Source organism: Schistocerca gregaria, chromosome X, assembly GCF_023897955.1.
Source record: "Schistocerca gregaria isolate iqSchGreg1 chromosome X, iqSchGreg1.2, whole genome shotgun sequence".
Lineage (NCBI taxonomy): Eukaryota > Metazoa > Arthropoda > Insecta > Orthoptera > Acrididae > Schistocerca > Schistocerca gregaria.
The window spans coordinates 483373464-483399391 of NC_064931.1; the positions used below are offsets into that span (position 1 = coordinate 483373464).

At 35.1% G+C, this 25928-nt stretch overlaps 1 protein-coding gene across 2 annotated transcripts in view; it reads right to left on the reverse strand.

Moving 5' to 3' along the window:
• LOC126297678 (sodium- and chloride-dependent GABA transporter 1) overlaps positions 1-25928 on the reverse strand; it is a 346980-nt gene that overhangs the window by 18053 nt on the left and 302999 nt on the right. For both annotated transcript variants that reach the window (XM_049988789.1, XM_049988788.1), the window contains exons 9-10: positions 15038-15150; positions 6009-6140 (exon numbers count right to left, since the gene is read on the reverse strand). In XM_049988789.1, coding sequence (XP_049844746.1) covers positions 6009-6140; positions 15038-15150 — 245 coding nt within the window. The remainder of the gene's footprint in view (positions 1-6008; positions 6141-15037; positions 15151-25928) is intronic.

Genomic DNA, 25928 nt, shown 5'->3' on the forward strand with positions numbered 1-25928 from the left:
TTAAGACATGGAATGAAACTAGTTATGAGAGGGGGGGTTGAAAGAGGAGGTGAAGGGAATGTTTGCCAGGGTGATGAAGGTCAGAGTGAAAGTGAAAGGGAAAGATATGGAAATTCTGCAAGTACATGCAACACAAGTTGGATAATCTGCTGAAGAGGAGGAGGACTTTGAACAGAAAATGCAGAGACAACTAGCCAGTCAGAAGATCATGATAATGGAAGACCTAAGTGCACACATGAGCAAGGGAAGAGAAAGATATGAGGAAGAATTGAAAATGGAGGTATGGGGATGGAGAAACAAGGAAGGATGAAAATTGTTAGACTTTTGTGAAAGGGATGGACTAGCTGTAGGCAAACCCTGGCTTAAGAAGAAGGAAAGTCATAAGGTAATGTAGTACAGCCATGGTTTGTTGTGAAAATCTGTGGTAGATTACATAATGCATGAGTAGAACACGAAGGTAATAGACACACGTGCTAAAGTAATACCTTCTAAAGCCATATATAAGTAATCACTGTGTTTTATTAGTTACAGTTTGAGAGATTAAAGAGAAAAAGTGGGCAAAAAAGATAAGAAAGAAGGATAGGAGTGTGAAGGTTGAAAGTAGAAAAATACAAAGAAAAATTTCAGAAAATAGTATGAACAATGTTCCAAGGAATGAAAAGCCATCAGTAGAGGAGTAATGGTGAAGGTTCAAAATAACAATGGCAGAAGCAGCAGAGAAAGAGAGTGGGAGAACCAGTGATAAGGAAAGGTGGAATGAAACTCCCTGGTGGAATGGTACAGTAAGGGAGGAAACTGAAAAAAAATGTATTTTGTGTATGGTTTCAGGAGCGAACAGAGAAAGCATGAAAGGAATACATTGATAAGAAGAAAGTAGCTAAGAGAGAGGTAGCAGAAAATGGATGGAAGAATGGTGTAATGGGACAAAGCACATAGATTAACAGAATACTACAGCACCACATATTAGTAAACAACCCAATACCAAATGTCTCACATCTCTGCATATTTTACTTATGCATATTGCTACAAACTGTCTGGTGAAATTCTATGTTAATGACACCTTGAAAGCTTTGTGAGCAAACCAAGTAACAGAGTAGGGTTTCAAAACTAGTTTTTCAAAATTAACTGTAAACAAACAGCATATTTTCGTATTTTGATAAAACTTCTGCATTTCATTAAAAAAAATTAAAGAACATACCAAGCAATATATCTGGAACTTAAGAAAATGTCTGCTACAAAACCCAAATAGTAATTAAGAAGAAAATCAGTATTATATGTTTTGCATTATTGGATCTGACATAAAATACTGTTTTGTGCACAAAACCTGAAAATCCTAGATAATAATTATTATATATTAATATAGTAATTTAGTCCATGTAGAACCACAGTAATAGGAACTTATGTAACTGACCTCTTAATTACGAGTTTATGAAATTCATTGTAAATAGATATCATAATTTCATATGTCACCAAAATCTGTTCACTGCATAAAAAACCAGTTTAATGAGTGTATCATTGCCTGGAAGTCATGGAAATGTTATCCACAAAAGCCAGTTTGTTATTAAGGAGAAAATAAATATTTTTTATTTGGTATTACTTGATCAGATGTAAGAGATTATTTTATACAGTAAATTATGAAATTTACAATTACAACCACTACATATCAATTCGACAATTTATTTCATGTAAAACTACTGTGCAAGAACTTTTCTGTTTAACTTTTTTTAGTTGTAAGTAATGCATTTTGCAGTTCCAATAATTATTGTTTTGTTTACTTCATTCTTAAAAAAGAAATATATACACAAGCTGCAGAGACAGGAGGGGAGAGGTTTTAGTTGTTGTTGTTGTTGTGGGTTTTGTTATTACTTGTGTGTGTGTGTGTGTGTGTGTGTGAATTCCTAAGGGACCAAACTGCTGAGGTCATCAGTCCCTAGACTTAGACACTACTTAAAATAGGTTATACTAAGAACAACACACATACCCATGCCTGAGGGGAGGGGGGATTTGAACCTCTGGTGGGAGGAGCTGTGCAATCTGTGGCATGGTGCCTCAAACAGTGTGGCCACTGTGTGTGGCTATTGCTTATGATGAAGTGGAGGAGATTCATAATAAAGACCAAGAAGTTGTAAATTGGTGTTAATTTTTAGGAAACTCTGATCCCATAAATTATGATTACTCAGGCCACCCAGACAGATTTACATCCTGTCTTCTACATGGAGGACTACCAAATATGAGATGAGTATTCCAGTCTCCCAAAATTACTTGTAGCAAGAAATACTTCTTTGAAAGTTTGTCCCTGGTCATATTTAAAGTATAAACTTCCATGCTCGATTAGCAGATAATATGATACTGGCCAGAATGATGGAAGATGAAAGTGAATGGAGTAAGAAGGTGGCACACTTACGGCTAAGAAGAGAGACATGATGGGTAATGTTAGGATGATCAATAAAGAAGGAAAGGAAATTGAGAATGTACAGGAAATCAAGGAAATGTAAAAAGAATATTTTGAAGAGTTACTAAACCCAACCAGGAATTTGGATGAGGAAAATGAGGGTCCGGGGCATGTAGAGATAAATATAGCCGGGACAGAAGTAGAGGAAGTCATTAAGATTAAGAAAGAAGGAAAATCATCCGAACTCAATGAAGTAAATGTGGAGGTGGTTTGAGCAACTGGCATTGTCAAAGTGCAATGGTTCTATGGGGTCATGAGAATAGTATGGAAAGAATAAAAGGATACATGAAAACTGGAAAAAGGGAATCATATGACATATCTAATTTTTAGTGTAAGGCATCTTCAAGAGAGACACTATGATCATGGTGAGGTGGTGTTCCAGGACACTGAGAAGCAAGATATAGGAAATCCTTGAGAAAAGGGTATTGGAAAGCTTACTGCAAGAAAAATAAAGGTCATTTATCAAGGAATTGTGAGTTGTGTAAAAGTAGAAAAGAGAAGACAGTCTGAACAGGAAAGTGAGTTGAAGCAATGGAGTGCACTATCTTCTCTACTTTTCATCACTTTATGGATTAGATAATGACAGGAATGGCAGGGAGAAAAGGAGGTGAAAATATAAAATGCAATGATGTTTGCAGATGATTCAGTAACATATGAAAATGGAGAAGGAGAGGTAGAAGAAAGCCTTAAAGTGTAGGGGGGAGTAGTGGGAGAGGATGGAAGTGTGAAATGGTGGTGACAATAAGGCTTAAGATGAGAGTAGTAATGTGTGTAAGCACTATAGGGGAAGTGCTAAGGAACATGGGGAGTTTCAAGTAATTAATGAGCATAGTAGAAGACTCCAGCAGGAATCATAAGGTAAACAAGAAGGAAAGCCCATGGCCTACTGTAGAGTGTCAGAAGCTTGGTCTGGAGCAATGACATACCACCAAAAAGTTAGCAAATGTTATACCAAGTGTATTATGCCCCAGTACTCATGCAAGCATCAGAAATGCGAATAATGAAGGAAAGGCAAGTGAGCAGGATACAGGTTTGTGAGATGAAATCTCAGAGAAGCAGAATAGGACTCTAGAGTAGATGGATTAAGGAATAAGATGGTGAGAGAAATAGCGAAATAGAAGCCCAAGCAAGACACCAAAGAAAAGACAAGATTATTATGTATGGGAATGTTAAAAGAATGAGAGTTGGCAAAATATTGAGACAGCTCTGTGAAATGACAATAGGAGGCAGGAGACCTGGAAGAAGACTAAGTCACAGGTGGACTGTTGGAGTGTAGAAATCTGTGAAAAGAGAGGAGAAAACTGGGTCAGAGTGAAGAGAGAAGTATGGTGGGAGTACAGAGAAAGAGGTAGAGGATTATGCTGTAAACAGACCCAGGTAGAGGATGGAAACTGTATACAATAATGATGATGTAATTCAACAAGTGAGAGGATGCTGTATATCAAGCAAATGCTCACAATTTTGTTGTTTTTATGTATTTCACTAATGTTAACTAATATTAGTTGTTCATTCCTTGCCATTTGTAACTTTTACCTTAAAAGCTCTAACCTTGTCTGTTGTCATAACATCTTTCGAATTTCTCATGATTTACACATTTTTTTATGGGGTGTTAACTGACTACAAGGAGAGGTACTGCTATCTTTGTTACTTCCGTATCACTCATTTATACACAATTTGTTCAAATGGACTGATTCTCTGATTCTCCATTATGCCTCCATAATATTTACAGACACTGTGGCACTTCTAGATTTTCTGAGAAAATTAATTGGAAATGCTTCTGTGGCCCATATAAGTTATGGATGCTGTTTCACTATGTGATAGGCCTACTTAGGGATGGTGAAACCTGTACATATTACACTAGATCAGTTGGAGCTACCAAGCAGATTACCTATAGAGAGAATAGTGGCCAGACAGTAAATAAAAATGTAACTATGAGTGACCACATTGTTATAACATTTGAGCTTCAAAATTTTCACTTTGGCTGCACTGAAAAAACTTTCACAATACTTGATTTCTGGACAAATGATGACTAGAATCTTCTAGCTAACATAATAGACATGTGAAGCTTTTACAAGTGATTGCTGGAAGATGAGATCATTGGCTAAATTTAGAGAATAACTGCTAGTGGAAGACCAGTGCAAGAAAGAATTATGAATGTTTATAAATCATCTTTGTAAAGTTATCTGCGTAGTCCACCATAGCTCATCATCTGGGAATAGTCATACAATTTATGGCCTACAAACATTAAGTATTATTTCAGCTCTATGAAGAGCTTGCGGAACAGAACCAGGTGTTGGATGGCACCTCCAACAGAATTATTCCATATGACACAGCTGCAACAGGTAATGCCAGTCACTGTTGTTTTTTAAACCAGTTGTGTTTAAAATATCACAACAACTTTGTTGTACTTCATCTTTCAAAGCAAGAGCTGGCTTCAGTCTTCTCTAAGATAAGAAAAGTTAGTGTTTTCTTAAATGCCTGTCATTAATACCTTACTCATAAAAGTGCAAATTCTAGAGACCTGGAAAACAGCAAGAGCTTGCAGGTGATGATGAAAGATGCTTTAGTTCCAGAGTTATAGACTGACATGCATGAAGAACACTCCAGTCAAGGCCCTGCAGGTGTACAGAGAACATTATGGGCTGCTGTGGTTGGCTTCATAACCTGCATGCCCACTGATAATGAGATTAATGTGGTTATACACATAGTGTCTTGCACTTCTAGGAAGTACAACAGTCTCAACATTTTCATAGATGTTCACATCTAAGTGTAATCTCAGTCCTTAATTTGAGAGCTATTCATCAAACTATATTATTAATTTTAAAAGTGATCTGTTTTGTGTCCCTTGATCTCTGGATTTTAAATTCCTTCATAATACTAAAGGCATTTGTGCTAATCTGTAAGAATGGGATGAAGTGTACTCTTAACAAGTAATTCTGCAATCAGTACATTTATGCTGTGGCATACATATAAGAGCCTCTCTAAAGAAGAAATTCAGTAAAGTCAGAATAAGTCTGCTAATGTGACATCAGAATTGGTTTTGCACATTAGGTATTTTAAATGTATATAAGTTACAAGGAGGAAATGGATTTTTAAATTAAGTCCAATGAGAACTACCCTACACAAACAGAGAAGCAATAATGCAACTCCTGTGACCTAATAATAGCTGTTCACTTGCAGTGCATAGATGAGTGTTACAAATCTCAGAACAAGGGTACAATATAGGCACAAATGTCATAAAATAAGTTTCTAAGATATGTTTTGTAAAACTGATACAGCTGTAAAATGATTGTCATAAATCTTGATTATTGAAATATGGGGTTCATATAAATGAAAATGGAAAACAATATGTGTCTTACAGAAGCATGCAGGTAGGTATATCCTCCTGCGTAAATAAAATATCTCACTTAGCATGAACCTAAAAACATTTTATGATTTAAAATAAAAGAAACAGTATATTGAAATCCAATGAAACACATCTGTCTTAAGTTATTAAATAAAATAGGAATCAAACCAACTACATCAAATAAATAGTTAATTAACAATTACTATTTACCTGTGAAATGCAGGACAGTCCAACTAAATATGATAGGAAGCATACAATAGCAATAAATATCTCTTTTCTTCTGCGCAGCAACTGTGGCCACTCATCAACCATTGCTGTTACAAATCCTTCCATTGTACAGAACTGTTAGAATAGAAAATGATCCAAGTGATCAGAATAAAAAGTGAGAACATAAAAAATAATAATGTTCAATTGCTTAGCAGTGATTTTAAATCTAGCATTCCAGTTAAAATTAAATAAGAAACATTTAGATTAATTTTCCTGTTCCTAAATGTAATTTCAACCACTGAGATATAAAACTGTACTAGAACTGTTATTAATAAACTATATTTACATAATAATGTGGTACAGTGGTAAGATCTCACTGTCTCATTTACATTTCATTACATCTCAGATAATAAAGACATTTTGCTATCAAAGAGATGATATGAAGTAACACATAAGAATTTTGAAAACTTGCTAAATACCCACAGCTGCTAATTTGTGGTGGAATATTATTGTACTTCAGTAATATATTGTTAAGTGTGTTACCCTGACAAGTAGTTCAGCAACCATAATTGTGAAAATTTTTGAAAATTGTGAAAATTTTTGTAACTCTTGCACTGTTGCAACTTTCCTGTAAAGGATTATGCCTTTTTTTATAGACTGGATGTGTTGCAGATGACACCTTACATCCTACATAACAATGTGACCCTAACATGCCAACATATCCAGTCACTGTTGCAGGATAGGTATCAGAGGCTCTCCAACTTCGCCATACAATAACAGAAGATAATTTAAATCACTTATTCCTCTTGTGTGAACAGTATCATGACCAACACATCTATTTGTACAACAGACTAATTAAGTTTGCACATAAATTTCCCATTAGTCTCACAACTATTCTAATGCAAAAAATACTACTTGCTGAATCACACGGAATTTTTAAGAGGTGTAATAGAGTGTTTACTCAGATGGTTTGCTTCTGTACCATCCCATTGACTGTCTGCTAGGTTATAGTGCCGTATCTATCTATTGTTTAATGTTGACTTGGAAGCCACCACCAAAATAATTATGTAAGAATTTAATTTCAGAACAAATTAGTGTACTTGTATTGTTCTTTACTTTTTTCCCTCTAATATCTAAAACAATTACATTTGTTGCCAGGTACCGTGGTGTGTTGTTAGGATCTGCCCTGTATGGGCTTAAATTTGTTTAATTATTAAATGCACCACCTGTCTCTGTCACTTGATACTTGCTGAGAGACATTTCATGAAAACATTTTTACTAATATGAATATTGAATCTCACTTTCCTTTGGTTTTTATGTGTTTTGTAACACATTCTTTCTATGTGGAAATTAATTACTCTTATTTTATGGATGTCATCGTTTGTGTTATAGCTACAAACAATTAATAAGTATTGTTGGTGATTCTACCATAGTTTGACAAAAAGAAAACATAGATCTCAAGCATAAAGTGAAATGACAAACTCTTCCAATTATTCATATTTTTTCCAAATCCTGACATTGATGAAGTATTGCAAGCTACACAAGACTTTTTCTGCAGTTTTCAATGTAATTAAAAAAAAAAAAAATATTTTAAATTACCGAACATGCAATGTTGTGTGACATAATACAGTGGACCTTTATTTGGGAAGATTAAGATTTAAATTCTCATCTGGTGACCTTTATTTAGGTTTCCTGTAGTTTCCACAAATCATGATGGTCCTTCAACAAGGTGATCCCTGATTTCCTCTGCCATAATAGTCTAGCTGCTCTATCATTACATATTTTGGTATTGGTAGGGCATTAAATTTGAGGGTTCATTTCTTTTGTTCTTTAGCTTACAACACATCAAATGAAGATTTACTTTTGTAGAGTCAGTATTATAGCATAAATTTTATCAGGCTTGTTAGATTTTCTTCCTTCCTTAATTTTTCTTTTCCCCATATTTTAATATCAGTTTCCATTGTCCCAAAATGTATTTATTTATTAAAAAGTACCACTGTGATTTTAATGTGAAAAAAATCAAGTGTGTGTAATATTCACTCCTGAAAATAATTGTTTGTCCAGTTAAGATATCCTGATATGTATTGGAACGAATGTTGCACCTCAAACAGTGTTGTATATAACCATATGTTATTGGTACAAATAGAGTAAAAAGATCTGATTGGCTAATTTAGATATGTCATTAGTACATAGATTAGATTAGATTTGTACCTGTTCCATAAATCATGAGTATGACACTTTGTAATGATGTGGAACGTGTCAATGTGAATGTACTAGGAATGATTAAGGCTGGCTATTAGTAACCATTTTACTGTGAAGAGAATATGGTGTAGTTTCTTAGCAATATGATTTATCAGAATATGTTGTGTATTGAGCCACTGATAGTACAGAAGGTAATCATTTACACCATGAGATAGCAAATGCCACTGGACTGTTGTAGAGAGTCCATCTCATAACCACAGACTCTTTTCACACAATCAGGAGTATTCAAAGAATACTAAGAAAACATTACCTATGAGCATATATAGCAACATAGATAGTTATCTCTTGTTCAAGGCATACTGGAATATGCAAAAAAGCTGAATTGTAAGCAGTAACAGCATGTAAAATATTATCAAAAATTTTCCATAATAAAATTGGCACCCTGTATGGAGGCTCATGGTGTGTTTCCTATTAATGGTATAACAGACTCAGAATCAGAATTTTTACTGTCCCACAACATAAAAAGTTAAATCACAAGATTTAATGTACAGAGGACTCGTCAACACTGCAATTACTATTTATGTGTATTACAGGAACAACAATTATTAATTTATAATTTACAGAGACTGTGAGTAAACAAACAACAGTATTACTGTAAAAAGAGAGAATAATTATTACAGTCATTCATTAGACATAAAACTTCTAAGCTTAATTAACAAAACATTTCAACCACTTGCTTTGTTGTGCAGATTGTCATATTATCATTAAGAAATTCTTCTAAGGGATAATAAAATTTCTGAACTAACAATTGTTGCAGTTTTTGCTCTAGTTGTCCAATCTCCATGCTGAAGATTTGCTTCTCTTTTAGCATGTTGTAAATTTTCATGCTCATGTGTTCTGGGGTTTGTGCAAAAAGCTTTAATCTCTGAGTGGGAAGCATGAAATTCTCCTTCTTCCTATTAATATACTGAAGTTTAAAGTTATTCTCTGTGAATAATTTGGGGTCACTGTATACAAAAATAATCAGTTCATAAATGTACAGACATGGAGCACTTAATATTTTCAAATTTCTTAACAGTGGATGACAGGATACTTTTGGTTTTGCATTAGACATATTTCTAACAACACATTTTCGTAATTTTAAGATTCTAGTCATTTTGCAGGTGTCTCCCCAAAGAATAATCCCATACACTATAATTGATTCAAAGTAGCCACAGTAAACTGTTTTTCTCATCTCCACACTAGTTGAATATGACAGAATCTTCATTGCAAATGTCAGGCTATTTAATTTACTTGTTAAATACTTTATGTTGAAGACCATGATAGATTTTGGTCCAAATGCATGCCTAAAAGCTTAACACAGTCCACTTCTTTCAGTTCTTGTTTTCTACGACTTATCTGGAATTCCTGTACCTCAGAGTTTTTAGTTTTAAACTGAGCAAATGTGTTTTCCCAGTATTCAATTTTAGTCATTTAGTTGGAATCAGTTTTCCAAACTGTCTAATATTTTTGTGACAGTTGAAGAAATTTGTTTGGGGTCATTGCTTTCAACAAGGTCAGAAGTATCATCAGCGAATAAAACTGAGTGAATTTATGTTCAAGGGTAGATAATTTATATAAAGTAAAAACAAAATTGGACCCAGAATTGAGACTTGTGGAATGCCTTGTGAAATAATCATCCATTCAGAGAAAGAATTTCCCTTACTTGATGATATAACTACTCTTTGTTTTCTGTTTGTGAGACATGACCTAAATCACTTTAAAGCACAACCCCCAATTCTGTATCTTCCCATTTTATACAGGAAAAAGTGATGGTTTACACAGTCAAATGATTTTGTGAGGTCACAGAACAATCCTGCAACTTTTCTCAACTTGTTGAAGGTGGAACTGATTTGTTTCACAAACTCATTAACGGCTTCTATTGTACTCTTGCCGTTTTGAAAGCCTTACCAATTATCTGAAGTAAATAAATAAATATGTTTGATTTCTCTATAATTTTTTTAATTTATGTTACCACCACTTTTTGAAATATTTTTGAAATAATCAGGAGACTAGAGATTTGGTGGTAGGTCCCCATATCTTCTCTTGAGCCTTTTTTAAACAAAGGTTTTACCTATGCATACTTGAGGACATCTGGAAAGTGGCAGTCTTCAAGTGATTTATTAACTTTTGAGCAAAGAAGGTGAGCTATTATGCTGGCAGCTGCTTTAACTACTTTGGTTGGTATGCCATCCCACCCAGCAGAATGTTTGTTTTTTAGCTGTAATATAATTTTCTCTACATCTTTAACTGAAATTTTATCAAATTGGTTAGAGTATTCATGTGCCTTGTGTCTTAAATGTAATTTTTCTGCATAAGCATGTACATTTACAACTGATTTAGATACATTTATTAAAAAAGTCGTGAATGATTCTGACATCTGAGCCAAGTTTGTTACAATTTTACTACTCTCCTTAATGTTAGAAATATCTTTGCTGTCAGTTCTAATCCCCAGTTCTGATTTTATGATGGATTAGACTACCTATGATTTGTTTCCATGAGCTGAGCTGTATTTATTATTGACCATTTCTTTTGCTGCTTTCACTGCCATTTTAAATATGCTTTTATACTGTTTAACATATTTAATGAAAACAGGGTCTTTGTTGTATTACAGTTCCTTGTGCAGTTGTCTTTTTTTTTTCACTGGATATTTTATTCCAGCAGTGATCCAATTTAGCTTATTAGACACTTTTGTCTGGCACACTCTAAGTGGAAATATTTCATTAAATACACATAAATTTTTTTAAAAAAATATGTTAAAATATACAGAGATTGGAATCTCATCTTGAACTTTTGAGTCCACCTCTTCTAATTTAGAGCAGAACAATTTTAAGTTTTTGACAGTAAAATGTCTTTTGCTGTACGTTTTTCTTGAACTTTATTTATTTGTATTAGTCATTTCAATAAACAAAGTACAATGGTCTGAAATTCCCAAATCTACACACAGGTTCCTTGCATCATCGAATTTATAATGTGTTAGAATATTATCAATGCAAGTTTCTGTATTGTCATTTTTTATTGGGAAGTCCGTGAAGTTTGTCTTGAACCCAAATTTTTGAATTAGGTCCATAAACTGTATTGAGTCACTGGTTTCATTTTATAAATTTGTATTGAAATCGGTGGCTATTAAAAACCTTTTCTTTTTGTCATTACTGACTTTCTGTAAAAGACTGATTAACTTTGGTAAAAATAAGTTTGTTGCTGCTGCACCTGGAATTTAGTATATTGATATAATGACAATATTTTGTTTTTCTAATTCAACTGAGCAACTTTCAAATACACCTTCTTCATTTAGGAAATTGAAATCATCATCCACTTTGTATTCTAAATAGTTACTCTATGTGATCAAAAGTATCTGGACACCTCCAAAAACATATGTTTTTCATATTAGGTGCATTTTGCTGCCACCTGCTGCCAGGTATTCCACATCAGCAACCTCAGTAGTCATTAGACATCATGAAAGAGCAGAATGGGGTTCTCTGCGGAACTCATGGACTTCGAACGTGGTCAGGTGATTGGGTGTCACTTATGTCATATGTCTGTGCGTGAAACTTCCACACTCCTAAAGATTACTAGGTCCACCGTTTCCTATGTGATAGTGAAGTGGAAATGTGAAGCTGCCTTGTACAACACAAAAGCGTACAGGCCGGTCTCGGCTGTTGACTGAGAAGAGGGTTGAAGAGGGTCATAATGTGTAATAAGCAGACATCTATCCAGACCATCACACAGGAATTCCTAACTTCATCAGGATCCACTGTAAGTACTATGACAGTTAGGTGGGAGGTGAGAAAACTTGGATTTCATGATCAAGTTGTAGCTCTTAAGCCACACATCACGCTGATAAATGTCAAACAACGCCTCACTTGGTGTAAGGAGTGTAAACATTGGATTACTCAGCAGTGGAAAAATGTTATGTGGAGTGATGAATAATGGCACACACTGTGGTGATCTGATGGCAGGGTGTGGTTATGGTGAATGCCCGGTGAACATCATCTGCCAGTGTGTGTAGTGCCAACATTAAAATTCGGAGGCGGTGGTGTTACGGTGTAGTCATGTTTTTCATGGAGGGGGCTTGTATCCCTTGTTGTTTTGCATGACCCTAAAGCAGCACGAGCCTACACTGATGTTTTAAGCACCTTCTTGCTTCCGACTGTTGAAGAGCAATTCGGGGATGGCGATTGCATCTTTCAACATGATTGAGCACCTGTTCATAATGCAAAGCCTGTGATGGAGTGGTTACTTGACAATAACATCCCTGTAATGGACTGGCCTGCACAGAGTCTTGACCTGAATCCTACAGAAAATCTTTGGGATGTTTTGGAATGCCGATTTCTAGCTAGGCACCACCGACCAACATCAATACCTCTCCTCAGTACAGCATTCAATGAAGAATGGGCTGCCATTCCCCAAGAAACCTTGCACCACCTGATGGAACATATGCCTGCAAGAGTGGAAACTGTCATCAAGGCTGAGGGTGGGCCAACACCATACTGAATTCCAGCATTAGTGATGGATGGTGCCACGAACTTAAAAGTCATTTTCATACAGGTGTCCGGATACTTTTGATCACATAGTGCATTGACAAGTATGCGTGAGCCTCCATGGGTACTATATCTTCAACAGAAACTTGAGACTACACTGAAACTGTTTAACTTATTTAAAATTGTGACACACTCTTTTGTAAGCCAGTATTAATTTAAACAAATAATTTCAATATTTTTGCATTCTGAGAGTAAAATCTGCAGTTCATCAATTTTATTCACTCTACCATTATTTTTGGTTGTACCTAATCCATTAATGTTCAAATGCATTCTGAAAGTGCTTGTATTTCTGTCTAAAGTCTCAAAATTAGCATTGTTTGTAAGATTTCTACATTGACTGTTTTCTGGTTTCTTCTTTATACTAAAGTATATATGTACAGTTAAACATTTGGTTCTATTTAACATTGCAGTTTCCTCTTCCTTGTGCCTGATGTTATAAAAAATTTCAGGTGGAATGGAGGCACTATTTTTCACCTGCCTGTTTCACTACACATTTCAGTTGCAGTTTTATCTGCTGGTTGTGGTCCAGATGGCACTGTTGATAGTGCTGTTACTCCTATGATTTGCACTTCGTGGAACAATTGGTTTGACTGGGGTGAAGGAGTGGCCACTGAGCTAGATGTGCATGAACATTCCTCAAGATTTCTACAATTTTTTTACAAATGAAACTTTTTCCCTTCCCATTAAGGTGCAAACAATGTCTGGTATAGAATTCTCTATCCATATCCTCAGTGTCACGAAAGAATGTGTTTTTGAAGGCTTGGTAGATATTCTAAAACTGCCTGTTGGCTTTTTCAGTCTCCTTGTTTACACAGGCGAAACTTGGGAGGTTGAATCTGTGTGGTATTCCCAAAACAATTGTTGTTTGTTTCTCTAGTAGCATCAGTATTTTTGTTAATGACTTTGTAGCATGTTTGAGTTCATTTTTATACATGTTGTTGGAGCCTGCAATTAATACCGTGCATTGTTCATTACTGGTATTGGAGCAGTTCTTTATGATTTCACACATGGATGCACTTGGTTTGGCGAAACTGCTTGTGTTTAAACAATGTTCTTATTGTAAAATTTTGGTGATTCCTCTCTCACGACTGTTGGAATATACAGAGTTATCACTGTTATTCTTCTGCTCTTTAATTTCATTTGTCTGGCTTACTGTAGATGGAATAATTTCAGGTTTAGTGACTGTATATAGTGGTGTGAGAGAGTTATTATGTTTGTTATTTACCTCCACTACTGTAATTCCATTTTAGTAATATATTGGTTTGATGGGTAAATGAATGAACAGAACCCCACCGAATATTTGTTCTCTGATGAATCAAAATTTATTATTTGGCATCACAACTAAAATTTTTACATCAGGAGAGAGTATGAAATATGAAACAACACAATGTTTGTGTGTAATACATACCAGTTCCATCATGGCAGACTCATAGTGTATGCAGCAATCAGTAGTGGGGACATACAGGTCTTTGAATAATTGGGAATAGTTCTTTAACTGATCAAAAGTACTGGGGTTGAGCTTCTCCAGAAATTTGTTCTGTTATGTGATGGTACCACAGGCAGTTCTTTACTCTTTATGGAAGGAACTCAAATGATGGACAACTAAGGGAGAATGTCATCTAAATTCTGTGGATAGCATCTACCCTTCACTTAAATCTACTGAATATATCTGGGATTTACCCAAAACACAAACTGCAGTATGCCAGCATCTCCCATAACTGTTCCAGAAGGGAGACCAATTCTCTTCATGAGTGGCATAATAAAAAGTCTCATAGATTTCCTGTCACAGGGATGTGGAACAGTGTCATCTGTTCATGGTGGGCACACACTGTATTAGGCAAAATGTACCACATTTACTTTACCTGTTCTTTTGGAATATTACTGGTGTAAAATTGTCCTCTCATGTCTTTTATCAATATATTTAAGTATGTTACAAATTATCTAACAGATACAATTTGAATGAATTGAAAGATTATATTTATATTATGCATCATATTCTGTCAGTTTCCCCTATCTCTTTTGCCATTTGGCCATCAAGACTTGGGCAAGGTCAGTCTTATGAAATTATTTTATCTTTGTTGCATTTCAGATGACATACTTCTACAATCAACAGATTTTGCTCAGCTACAATTAATTAATTTCATTCAACTGAATTTTATGTAATACAGTTCTCTGCAGCATCTGACACTAGGAAGAAGAAAATTAAAATGATAAGGATAGAAACTGTTATCTTTGATTTGAATTACTTACCTGACTGTCAAGGCCAATACAAAGCAACATTAAGAAAAATAAACATGACCATACTGGAGCACCAGGCAACTGTAGAACAGCAGATGGATAAGCAAGAAATGCCAGTCCTGGTCCTGAAAAATGTTAACATAACTTCAGTTTTTTTTAACACAACAACAACACAAAGCATGAAAACTATAGTTTAGAGGCAACATGTTGACAATAAAGTTTTCTTTGCTTTTATGTTGTACACTTTGGAAAGAGGGAAGGCAGGAAGGATTCTGAAGATCTAGCTGACAATGACATCATTAGATGAGTTCTCATGGGGGGTTGGGGGGGGGGGGGGGGGGATGTGGAAGGAAATCAGCCATATCCTATTCTAATAATGCATCCTGATATTTGCCTTGAGTGATTTAGGGAAAACACAGAAAACCTGCATCAAGATGATCATGCGGGAATACAGTGGAAAAACATGCAAGGTGTACTATAGAATGTTCTAAAACCCCACAAATTTTGAGCATTTGTTTTCTATAGGCATATAGGTTAAGATTTGAATCACAGTAATGAGGAGCACAGAAATGAACACTACCTTTCTCTTATCTTATATATATACAGTAGTTATCTGAAATTTTAGTATCATCTTACAAGCTGTATTTTCCTTATTCTTATAGTTTAAAGTATAACTTACTTTTCTTTGAGTGCCATAATACAAAAATTCTTTGTAGGAGCATCCTATTTAATGGAATATTCATTGTTTAAAATTTATAAGTCTGTTTACACTCAATATTTCTGTTACAATATCATATGTCAGTTGAAGAAAAAGTTCTATGTTATTCATCAAAAGCATGACAAAACACACTTTCATACAATGCAATACCCATGTGCCAACAGCAACAAAGAACTGGAGCTACCAAAGATGTTCTGCATCACTAGTTCACATATTCGAAGAGTACTAAGATACAATAACACTGATCACACAAACAATTTTACACTTTCCTACATTTCCAACTCCGTGACTGAGGTTGATAATGCAAACTTATGTGGTGGAATCGGACATGGGTAAATCGGTTGGAATCCTGGTGGCGGAAAAAATTTTCACTGCCAGTATTTGGTTGGCAAGGGGAGGAGAGGTGGTAGTATAAAGTTCATGACCACTAGATTGTGCAACCCCCCCCCCCCCCCCCCCCCCCCACACACACACACATGCACATGCACATGCACATTATACACATGTAGTATTACAAAAAAAGCTGTAATGGAGACTGTTGTAAATAAACAAACAAACTAAATCTCCTACAATTTTTTATATCATGAAGTAAACACCATGATAATGAATCCCTTCATCATATGTAACTTCACAAATGGTAAACTCTTTTTTTTAAGAATGTCAGCTTCTTGTCTGCTAGTTGGTGTGTAACTCACTCTAATCTACTTCTTAACTAGCTGATGGATATAATGACATAATGTGTCTGTGTGTTTAGATTGCTTATGAAGTAAATGTGTTGAAATTTAGATTATCTAGTTGTAAATTAGGAACTGAGGACTCATTGCCATATATAATTTCCTGCAAAAACTGATCTAACTGTGTAAGTGATTTGGGAGCATCACTTGAAGCCACATATTCAACATCCATTGAAGCCTTACTTTTGCACATAACTGGACAACCTTGAAACTTGAGAAAATTACCACTTGTTGGCCTGTCTATGGTCAGTATAACCTTGAACGCCTTAAACAACATTAACAGCCTGTACTCTGTGTTAACTACAATAGAGCATTGATTATCTGAACACTAGTCAACCAAATGAATGCTTAACTGAACTGTTACTTGCTCACTTGTGCCACTATTCCCCCTGTAACTGTATGGATAGTACGATTTTAGTGGAATGGTTTATGGAAGTTTTGCACCCTCTGTGAAAGCTCATTAGTTAAAGAATGGTTAAAGGGAGAAAACATTACTGCTACTTGACAAAGTACCAACTCATTCATCATGTGTTTGTTACCTTACATGAGGATAATGAGTTCTTGGCAGTGATGTTTCTTCCATCTCACATAATCTCTTTATTACAGCTCATGGAACAAGGTGTTACTCAGACATTCAAATGATATTATAGGAGAGAATTGTCATATAGGTTATTTTTAGAAAGAGAAGAGGCAGGAGAAGAAAAGTTATGAAGAAACCATAAAAATATTAATTTGGTAGATGCATCCTACGTGATCAGAGCAGCATGAGATATTTAAAGAAACAGAAATTGAAAAATAGCCTGGAATACAAGTTTGTCTGTATCAGAAAGTTATTAAAGTCTAATTGAAAATGACAAACAGAATGATATGTCTGAAATGCTCAGCATGCTAAAAGGACTCAATTTCCATGAATGCAATGAATAAGATGGTGAAGAATGGATGAACGTTGATGATGCAGCTCCAGGGCATCAAACCATGTAGGACAGTGAAACTGTAAACTTCTGCACTGATAAACATGATGCTGCCAGTGTCTTTCTCGTGAAATTGTGATCCAGAAAATGTAGATGAATATGTACTAATTGCTTCAGGAGCACTTAGATGTTTAGATAGTGCCTCACAATGATTTGAAGCTCAAGATGAAAGCAACTGTTGTCAGATATCTGCCCTGGAAAATGTGTGACTTAGCTGCCTGTAAGTTGGTAGGCTTGCTTAGACACATCAAAATTAAGGATTTTTTAAAACCATTAATTCTAGACATATGTACTGTACGTGCAAAATGCCTATGTATTACATTTTTTCGCTAGACTGTACTACATAAATTCCTGCTGTACTTGCCTTTTTAATATCAAAAGAGATTCATGTTATTATAAATATTTGTAGTTTGTATTGGTAAACTGGTAAATAAAAATGTAAAGATTGGTTATTTGACTAAACCAGTTTTTCAGAAATCCATGTCCTCCAATTAGTTTGTATGATTGACATTCTGTACATAAATATTTCAAATATTTCTTGCTGGAGTTCTATATTATTAAAAGGAGATGATTCACCAACTCTCCATCATGGTTCAGTTAGTAATATAATGATTAAAAATGTGTCATGCCATATTTACATAAAATTCTCTTCATTTATGCAGACTGATTTCTTTAAATACACTTGTTGAATTTGTTGATTTGTAATCCCAGGCAGCAATCAACATCATTGCTCTGTACATTTACTTATTGAATCAGCTGAGTCCATTATTAATCTATCATTAATGTGAAAAAGAAGTATAATGTTATCAGCATAGAACACACATGGATCAGTACAGCTCTCCCATACATTACAGTCCCTGAGAAACTTAATAAGACATTTGTACTGGAATTTTGAAGTTTACTCCAGCCCATAGAGTCCTTCTAGCAATTTACACACATGCCCTGTACCATCATCATTGTACTCTTCCTCCAAAACACCACTGAGAAATGCAGTATTTACATCAATCTGTTCATACACTGATTACACTGAACTGCTACACACAAAAGAGCTCTCACTGCCTCAAATCTTACTATCTATATATGTGAATCAAATCTTTTGTGTATATCCTTTTGCTGTTAATCAAGTCTTAATTACTTTATTATTTTCATTAAATTTTTCAGCAAAAACCACTCAGTTTCAACCACCTCACTTGATTTAGCCATATTTCTTAATTCCCATACTTAATCCTTATTCAGAGAATTCATTTCTGTTTCCATAGTCAGCTTCCAGTCTTTTGGAGTCCTGTGGCTGCAGCACCTCAGCATTGTTCCTTGATGTCTCATGAAGGAGCCTCATCCTTGATGAATGGGCTGAATGTTCACTGCAATTTATCAATATTTCTTGATGACAAAAATTATGGGTTGCTTTCCATTCAATCCTTATTAATAAATTTCTCTTAATCTGTATTTCAGTGTCATTATGTGCTTGCTAACACTGTTTTGGATCTCTCTTGATTAACACAATCTTGTTGACTAATCTCTTCAAAATCAACAGCTTTGTATCCAATTTCCTTAACCCTGTTTATCTCATATGTATCTGATTCAGCAACAACTCTTTTAGTAACATGGGTCAATGGCTTCTGTAATTGTTTGGAGGTACATTTTATGTTTCTGTATATGTAAAACACTGTTCATAGAAGCTGCTATCAGTAATTGTTTCTGTAACACACTCTTTTAAAAATGACTGCAAATAGAGTTTATTTTGATCACCATGTATTTCACATCAGCTTTGCAGTGTGTCATAAATTTCACTAATCAGGACTTTTCTAATGAAAAATTTCACAGCCAAACAGTAAGATTATTTTCACCATTAGAGACAGCAACAGCAACTGCTGTTTTATTCTTGAAAAATGCATATGCTTTACCATCACTTTCAATTATTTTGTCAATTAATGTTCTTTTTTCTGGCCATCTTGACAGAAAATAAGTTACAAGCTCCATCTGGACACTACCAGACACCTTCAAAATATCATTCTGTCCATCGAATACCCACATATGAATTTTATACATGTTAAATGCTTCCATTTTTGTGACACATTTGACAGTGGTCGTCATTCTTGGAGTTTCAAGTGGTGAACATGTAGTATACCAACCACATCAGTAACGTGATGAGTTGTACCTTTTCCATTGTAATACTCATTATATTCTAGTTTCTTATATCTAGAAAAGAATAAAGAGCTTTTTAGCTGAGAGGGACAAACGTTATTGTTTTTTTCAGTGCCACATCTTCATGACTTGAGAGAAAAGACTTGTGTAAACAAACAAATTGAAAGTGCAAATATAGAGATGCAAAATATTTGCAGGGATTTTGAAAATGTAACATTCGTGAACATGAGAAATTTGGGGAATTGATTCCACACAACATATGGTTTTCAATTAAATAAACTCGGGAAAAACCTTATAGTAACAAAAATTTTGGATGTAGTAAATAAAATCTCAACTGTGCAGTGTGATGATACAGGAGTGATGCCTTTCATGGACAAGAAATGTGTGTTACCTGGAAACTCAAATGGGAAATCTGCTGTCAGCAAAGCTACAACTCTCCAAGATAAATGTGAGATTTTGTTAACACAAGTGAACACCCCAAATGCAAGCAGCTCACAGAACAGCACAGTAGTTGTGGAAGAGTAAACACCAGAAATAAGTGAAACAGGAGCAATGCCATTATCAGAAGTGGTAGCAGCAACAATAATAGTAGCAGTAGCAGAACCTACAGCTGGAGCAGCAGTTATGAGTAATGACAACTTAATAAGACAGTCTGATAACAAATCAAAAGCCATATGGGATACTGTGAAGACTGAAATAGGAAAGAGATGCAAAGACTAGGATATAATTCTCAAAAACACAGAAAATGTCAATATTAAAAAAAAGAAAAAACAAGATTTGCCAAATTACATCAACAATTATTTCATAAATGCAACACCTTCATTAAGCTTGAAATTTACAAACCAAGAAAACCCTGAATTTCCAAAAGCTGTTTGTAGCATGAGGCTAGATCCAACAGATGAACATGAAGTGTTCAAAGTAATAAAAAGCTTGAAACCTAAAATGTCAGCAGCAGTAGATGAGGTGCCTGTTGTATCGTAACAATGACAGCTGCACAAATTGCAAGGCCATTGGCATACATAGCCAACTTATCATTTAGTGAAGGTCCAGAAAGGATGAAAATGTCAAAAGTGAAGCCATTATTCAAAAATGCTAACAAGCACAAGGTAGAAAACTATCAACCAATATCCCTCCTTCCAGAATTTTCTAAAATAATAGAAAAATTAATGAAGCACAGAATCAACAAATATCTAAATGACCATAAGTTACTAAATAGAAATCAGCATGGCTTCCAGGCAGATAAAATGACAGAAACAACACTAATATGCTACAATGAACAAATAACCAAAAATCTAGAAGGAGACAACAGTATAGTTGCACTGATGTCAGATTATGCCAAAAACAAAATAAATTTAGTATCAGATGCAAAAAAAACTAGAAATAGGAGAGCTGAAAGGCAGTATTCTAGGTCCCTTATTGTTCCGTGTCTATATAAATGACTTTCACACCTCAGATGGAGCAGCAAAGGCCATACTATTCGCAGATGACACTAGTGTGATAACAGGTGATCCAAAGTAAATGCTGCAAACAACTACTGATCAAGAAATAAAGAAGGTTCAATGCAAACCAGTTGACATTAAATGCAAATAAAACAAATTTGTGCAGTTTGGGAAAATATGTCAAAATGTAAATCTTGATCTGTTGTTGGGTAACAAGGCCACAGACAGAGCGGCATCAACAAAACTACTGGGGATTCATGTAGATGAAAATCTTAATTTTAATGATCATGTAATGAAGCTTATGCAGAAATGTAACTCAGCTTGTTTTGCTCTTAGAATTATTGCAAATGTCTGTACTGCAGAGGGTGCCAGGATGACATATTTTGGCTATTTTCAGTCTCTTGCAACATACAGAATAGCATTTTGGGGTTCCACAAGTTGCCATCTAAAACAAATTTTTCTGTTACAGAAGAGGGCTATCCAAATAATAACATACAGTCATCCACTGATACAATGCAAACCCTTATTCAACAAGCTTAAAGTTCTAACAACATCTTCTTTATATGTATACAAATGTGTTTTATATGTTAGGGCCCACCTTGCAGATTTTCAGACAAATGCCGACTTACGTAACTACAATACTCAGAATAACACAGCACTCCATACTCAGCGAACAAAAAGAACACACACAAAAAGGTATGTGAACCATATTGGTACAAAACTGTACAACATACTGCCAGCAAACATCAGAAAGTTAGAAGATAAAAAGAGATTTAAATTAGAATTTGAAGAATTTCTACTTGAACAGTGTTTTAATTGATAAATGACTAGGCCAATAAATAATTTTGGTAATGTTTATATTAAGGCAAAACTTAAAACACTCTCTTTCATCCCCTACTTTTAATTTTGTATATCTAATGGACAGCTGTTGAGTGTGGTAAAATCTGTACTGAATTATTGTAATGAATATAAGGGCTTCCTGTTTAGGGAAGACAAAAGTAAAGCCTTAAGGCAAACAGGCTATGAAATTACAATAATGTTAGCATACATGTATAAAAAGTTGTGTTATCATTTCTTGTATGACCAAGTATTATTCTTTATACAAAATTGTATTATTCTGTGTACTACTTAATGTAAAAATTTCTATGTTCCTTTTCCATAAATTTTTTCCCATAAATTTACTTTTGGACAACATCCATACAATATTTATTATCTATGGATGGATAAATAAATAAATAAAATAAGATAGCACAGCTTAAGGAGGAGCCAAAGGCAAAACACATCTGTGTCACTCAATGACAATTTTTTTATGTTTCAAGCTAGGAAACTCACAGATAAGTCACAGTAACATCCTATTTCAAAACATTCAGGATCTGGAAAGTAAAGTTTAATTACTGGGGGAGTCATTGCCACAAAATAAGCACTGGTATTCTTTCCTACGTTTATCTGAACATTTTCTTAAACCAGGACAAATAGAATACTATGTACCAGAAGGTTATAAACATGGAAACAGTTTTTGCAGATTCCAGTACCGTAATTGTGGTACTGTTATCATGTTTAATATGAAAGAGAGTTTAGAGCACTAGATCTAAGTTGGGCATTTGTAGAGAAACACTTTGAAATTACTGGAATCATATGTGATGTAATGAAACTTATCTTAGTATGTATTTACCATTTCCCTGACTCATATGAAAAGACTATTTTAGATATTTTAGAAATTGTACACTGCCACGTAACAAAGGGGAAACAACATAAAACTATAATTGGGGGTCATCAATTCAAGCTTTGACATAACATTTAACAAACCCAGTGTACATAAGTTACTGAATTTGCTAGGGCAACACAACTGCCATCGTGTAAATTCAGAACTGACAAGACTAAAAGCATGCTTAGATAGTGCTTTTATCACTGTGCTCATGATATGTACTCCATCAATGTACAGATATTTTATTTCTCAGACAACTCCATTTTAACAGTAAAGTTAGGACATTTTATAGAAGGGGATGGGAACAAGGCTGGACAAATGTTATCAAAATCTAATACATTAATAATAAGAAAATAGAATCTCAGAAAACTAACACACCAACTAAGCATAACTCCTGGGACAAATTACTTCAAAGATGTGATTCCAATGCTCAAACAGTTCATTAAACACTGTGTAACTACTTAATAGCTCATTTTGTTCCAAGCAAATATCATAAAACAAGAAAGGGTAAATTGTGGTACAGGAGAATGTAAAAAATAAGTTACTACCATTAAAGTGCCTTGGCAAAGTAAATAATTCTAATGAAATTAAGGACCTTGAAACAGCCACTATGAAACTGTATAAGAAAGAGTTACTATTGGTGAAACAGACATACAATACTAATCTCATAAACAAGAGTAAAAACCAGTGAAAAACAGCCTGGTCAGCAATTAATACCATTAAAGGTGACATCAGAAATTATGATAAGACAGTCCCAATACCAGCAGACACATTCAAAACATATTTTATAAGCTGTGCTGATGAAATTAAAAGGTTGAGTAGCAAACACAATGTAACATATACAGATTATCTTAAGAACACAAACTTAAATCATAACCAGGCCAAACCTTCATTGAAACACTTCAAAGAGGTATGCCAAGATGAAGTTCTTATAATTGTCAAAGAAACGAAAAATTATTATAGTACAGATATTTTTAATATGTCAAACAATCTATTGAAAGAAATAATACATTAAATTGCAGCACCATTAACATATTCTATAAACTTGTGGCTCATAGGAAGTTTTTTTCTGATCCTCTCAAACTATCCAAAGTAACTCCAGTCTTTAAGAAGGGCAGTAAATCTGATCCAGCAAACTACAGGCCAATTTCTCTTATTTTAGAACTAGCCAGAGTCTTTGAAGGCACAATGTGTCAGCAGATGTACAAGTACCTCGAACTAAATGATCTGTTGAGTACATCACATATTGGTTACAGAGAAGAAAAGTCAACTATACAAGTCACAAAACTCTTAGTAAGAGACATTTTAGCAGCATTCAAGGACCATCCTCACATACAGGTAACCTTATGTGACCCGAGCAAGGCCTTTGACAGTGTTGCCCACTCTGTTTTGCTCTCTAAATCTGAGTACTATGGAATATGTGACAAAAGTTTAAAACTCCTCAGATCATACCTTAATAAAACGAAGCAATTGGTGAGTTTAGGAAGTCATTTGTCAAACACACTTGAGGTTCAATATGGAGTGCCACAGGGATCTAAATTAGGACCACTTCTATTCCTTGTGCATATCAATGACTTACTAGGAAACATAGACATGAAGACATTTACGTATGCAGATGATACAACTTTTCTGTCTGAGAACTGTGAATCTGATGACCTTGTTAGTAGGATGAATTTGGCAAAAGAAAAAAGCAATATCATGGTTTAATGTGAATGATCTACTGTTAAATGAGAAAAAGACCCAGAATATGTGGTCCAGTATATCAAAGGCTGAAAGAATAGAAATAAAGTAAATTTTTAGGTATCATACTTGACAATAAACTAACATGGAACTCTCATCTTGAACACACAGTGGTAAGCCTTTCAGCAGTTACATATCTGCTGAAGAGACTGATGTACTGTGTGACATTTAAAAATGTAGGGATGGCATCCTTTGCTTTTTTTCAATCTGTTTTAAGGTATGGTTTAAAACTGTGGGCAAAACAATTAATGAATCAAAGCACGACTGCAATACAAGGATCTGTAGTTCTGTTCTTGCCACAAAATAGATTAGCAAAAACTACCAATAGTTGTAAGTACATGGCAATTAAAATATATAAAAATTTGTCTAAACATGACTCCATGGATCGATAGGCCAGAACATCATATGTGTATTATGTCTTTGAGATGATCTTTGTTTTTGTATACTTTTGAGACCCAAGTTCTGGCCTAGCCATCAAACTGTACATTTGTCATGTAATAAAAGTATTGATGATTAGAAGACAGAACTGGTCATTACCTTACCACCTTGATATCTCCTTTATTGGTGACCCCGAATTTTGAATAATCCATCGAACCGAGTGCAAAGTGACTACCGCGCCAGCTTCTGCTACACAATGGCCTTCTACAACACGCCACAACAGCAACTAAATTGAAGCATGCCAGCTGTAGTTGGTGCTCGACATGAATTTCCGCAGTCCTATAGCATCGAGAAGCCAGGGTCCTCATCAGGTGCAGTGGTTTTGAAGATGACGCCAGCAGTCTCCGACTCCGGCTTTGTTAGCACCGAAATGCTTCAGTTTTTGCTACCAAGCAGTACAAGAAACCACTACACACTAATACTGAACTTTTATGCAAGTATTGTAAATAGTGGGGAGCATAGTTTTCATAATGTGCCACAACAGGACGTCTTTTTGAATGTGCAAGCCCCACACGTGTATCACTCCACGTCGGTTGCACACTACGTGAATGACATTCGCCAGCTGTTACTCTGAGTGTTCATCAGTGCAGTAATTTGAGCACGTCAGGTTCCACCAAGCTCATCAGTGACTTTGTGATGGACAATTTCGTTGCAGATGTGGAGGACCAATTGCATAATAACCTCTCGAGCAACCGCCGTGACCACATTGACCTTCCGCCGCAACAACTTGTCCCGTTTCACTCCACGCCAGGCTTCCTCCTAATGGATTTCGCTTCCCCTCCAGCTCTTATGAACACAGCTGGCACGTATGCTTCCTCTCTACCGCCCTCACAATGCAGAGTTAACTTTGACTTGCCTACTCCTGCGTCTGCAAGCGGCTGCCCACATTGTTCGACTACCAGTTCGTCGAATCTACCGAAACTTCCAGCATGCAAACCTGCCTTCCTGTAATTCTGGTTCAACCTGGTCGAGCAAACTTTCAGTGTCTGTATACTTGATGACAATGCCCGTTT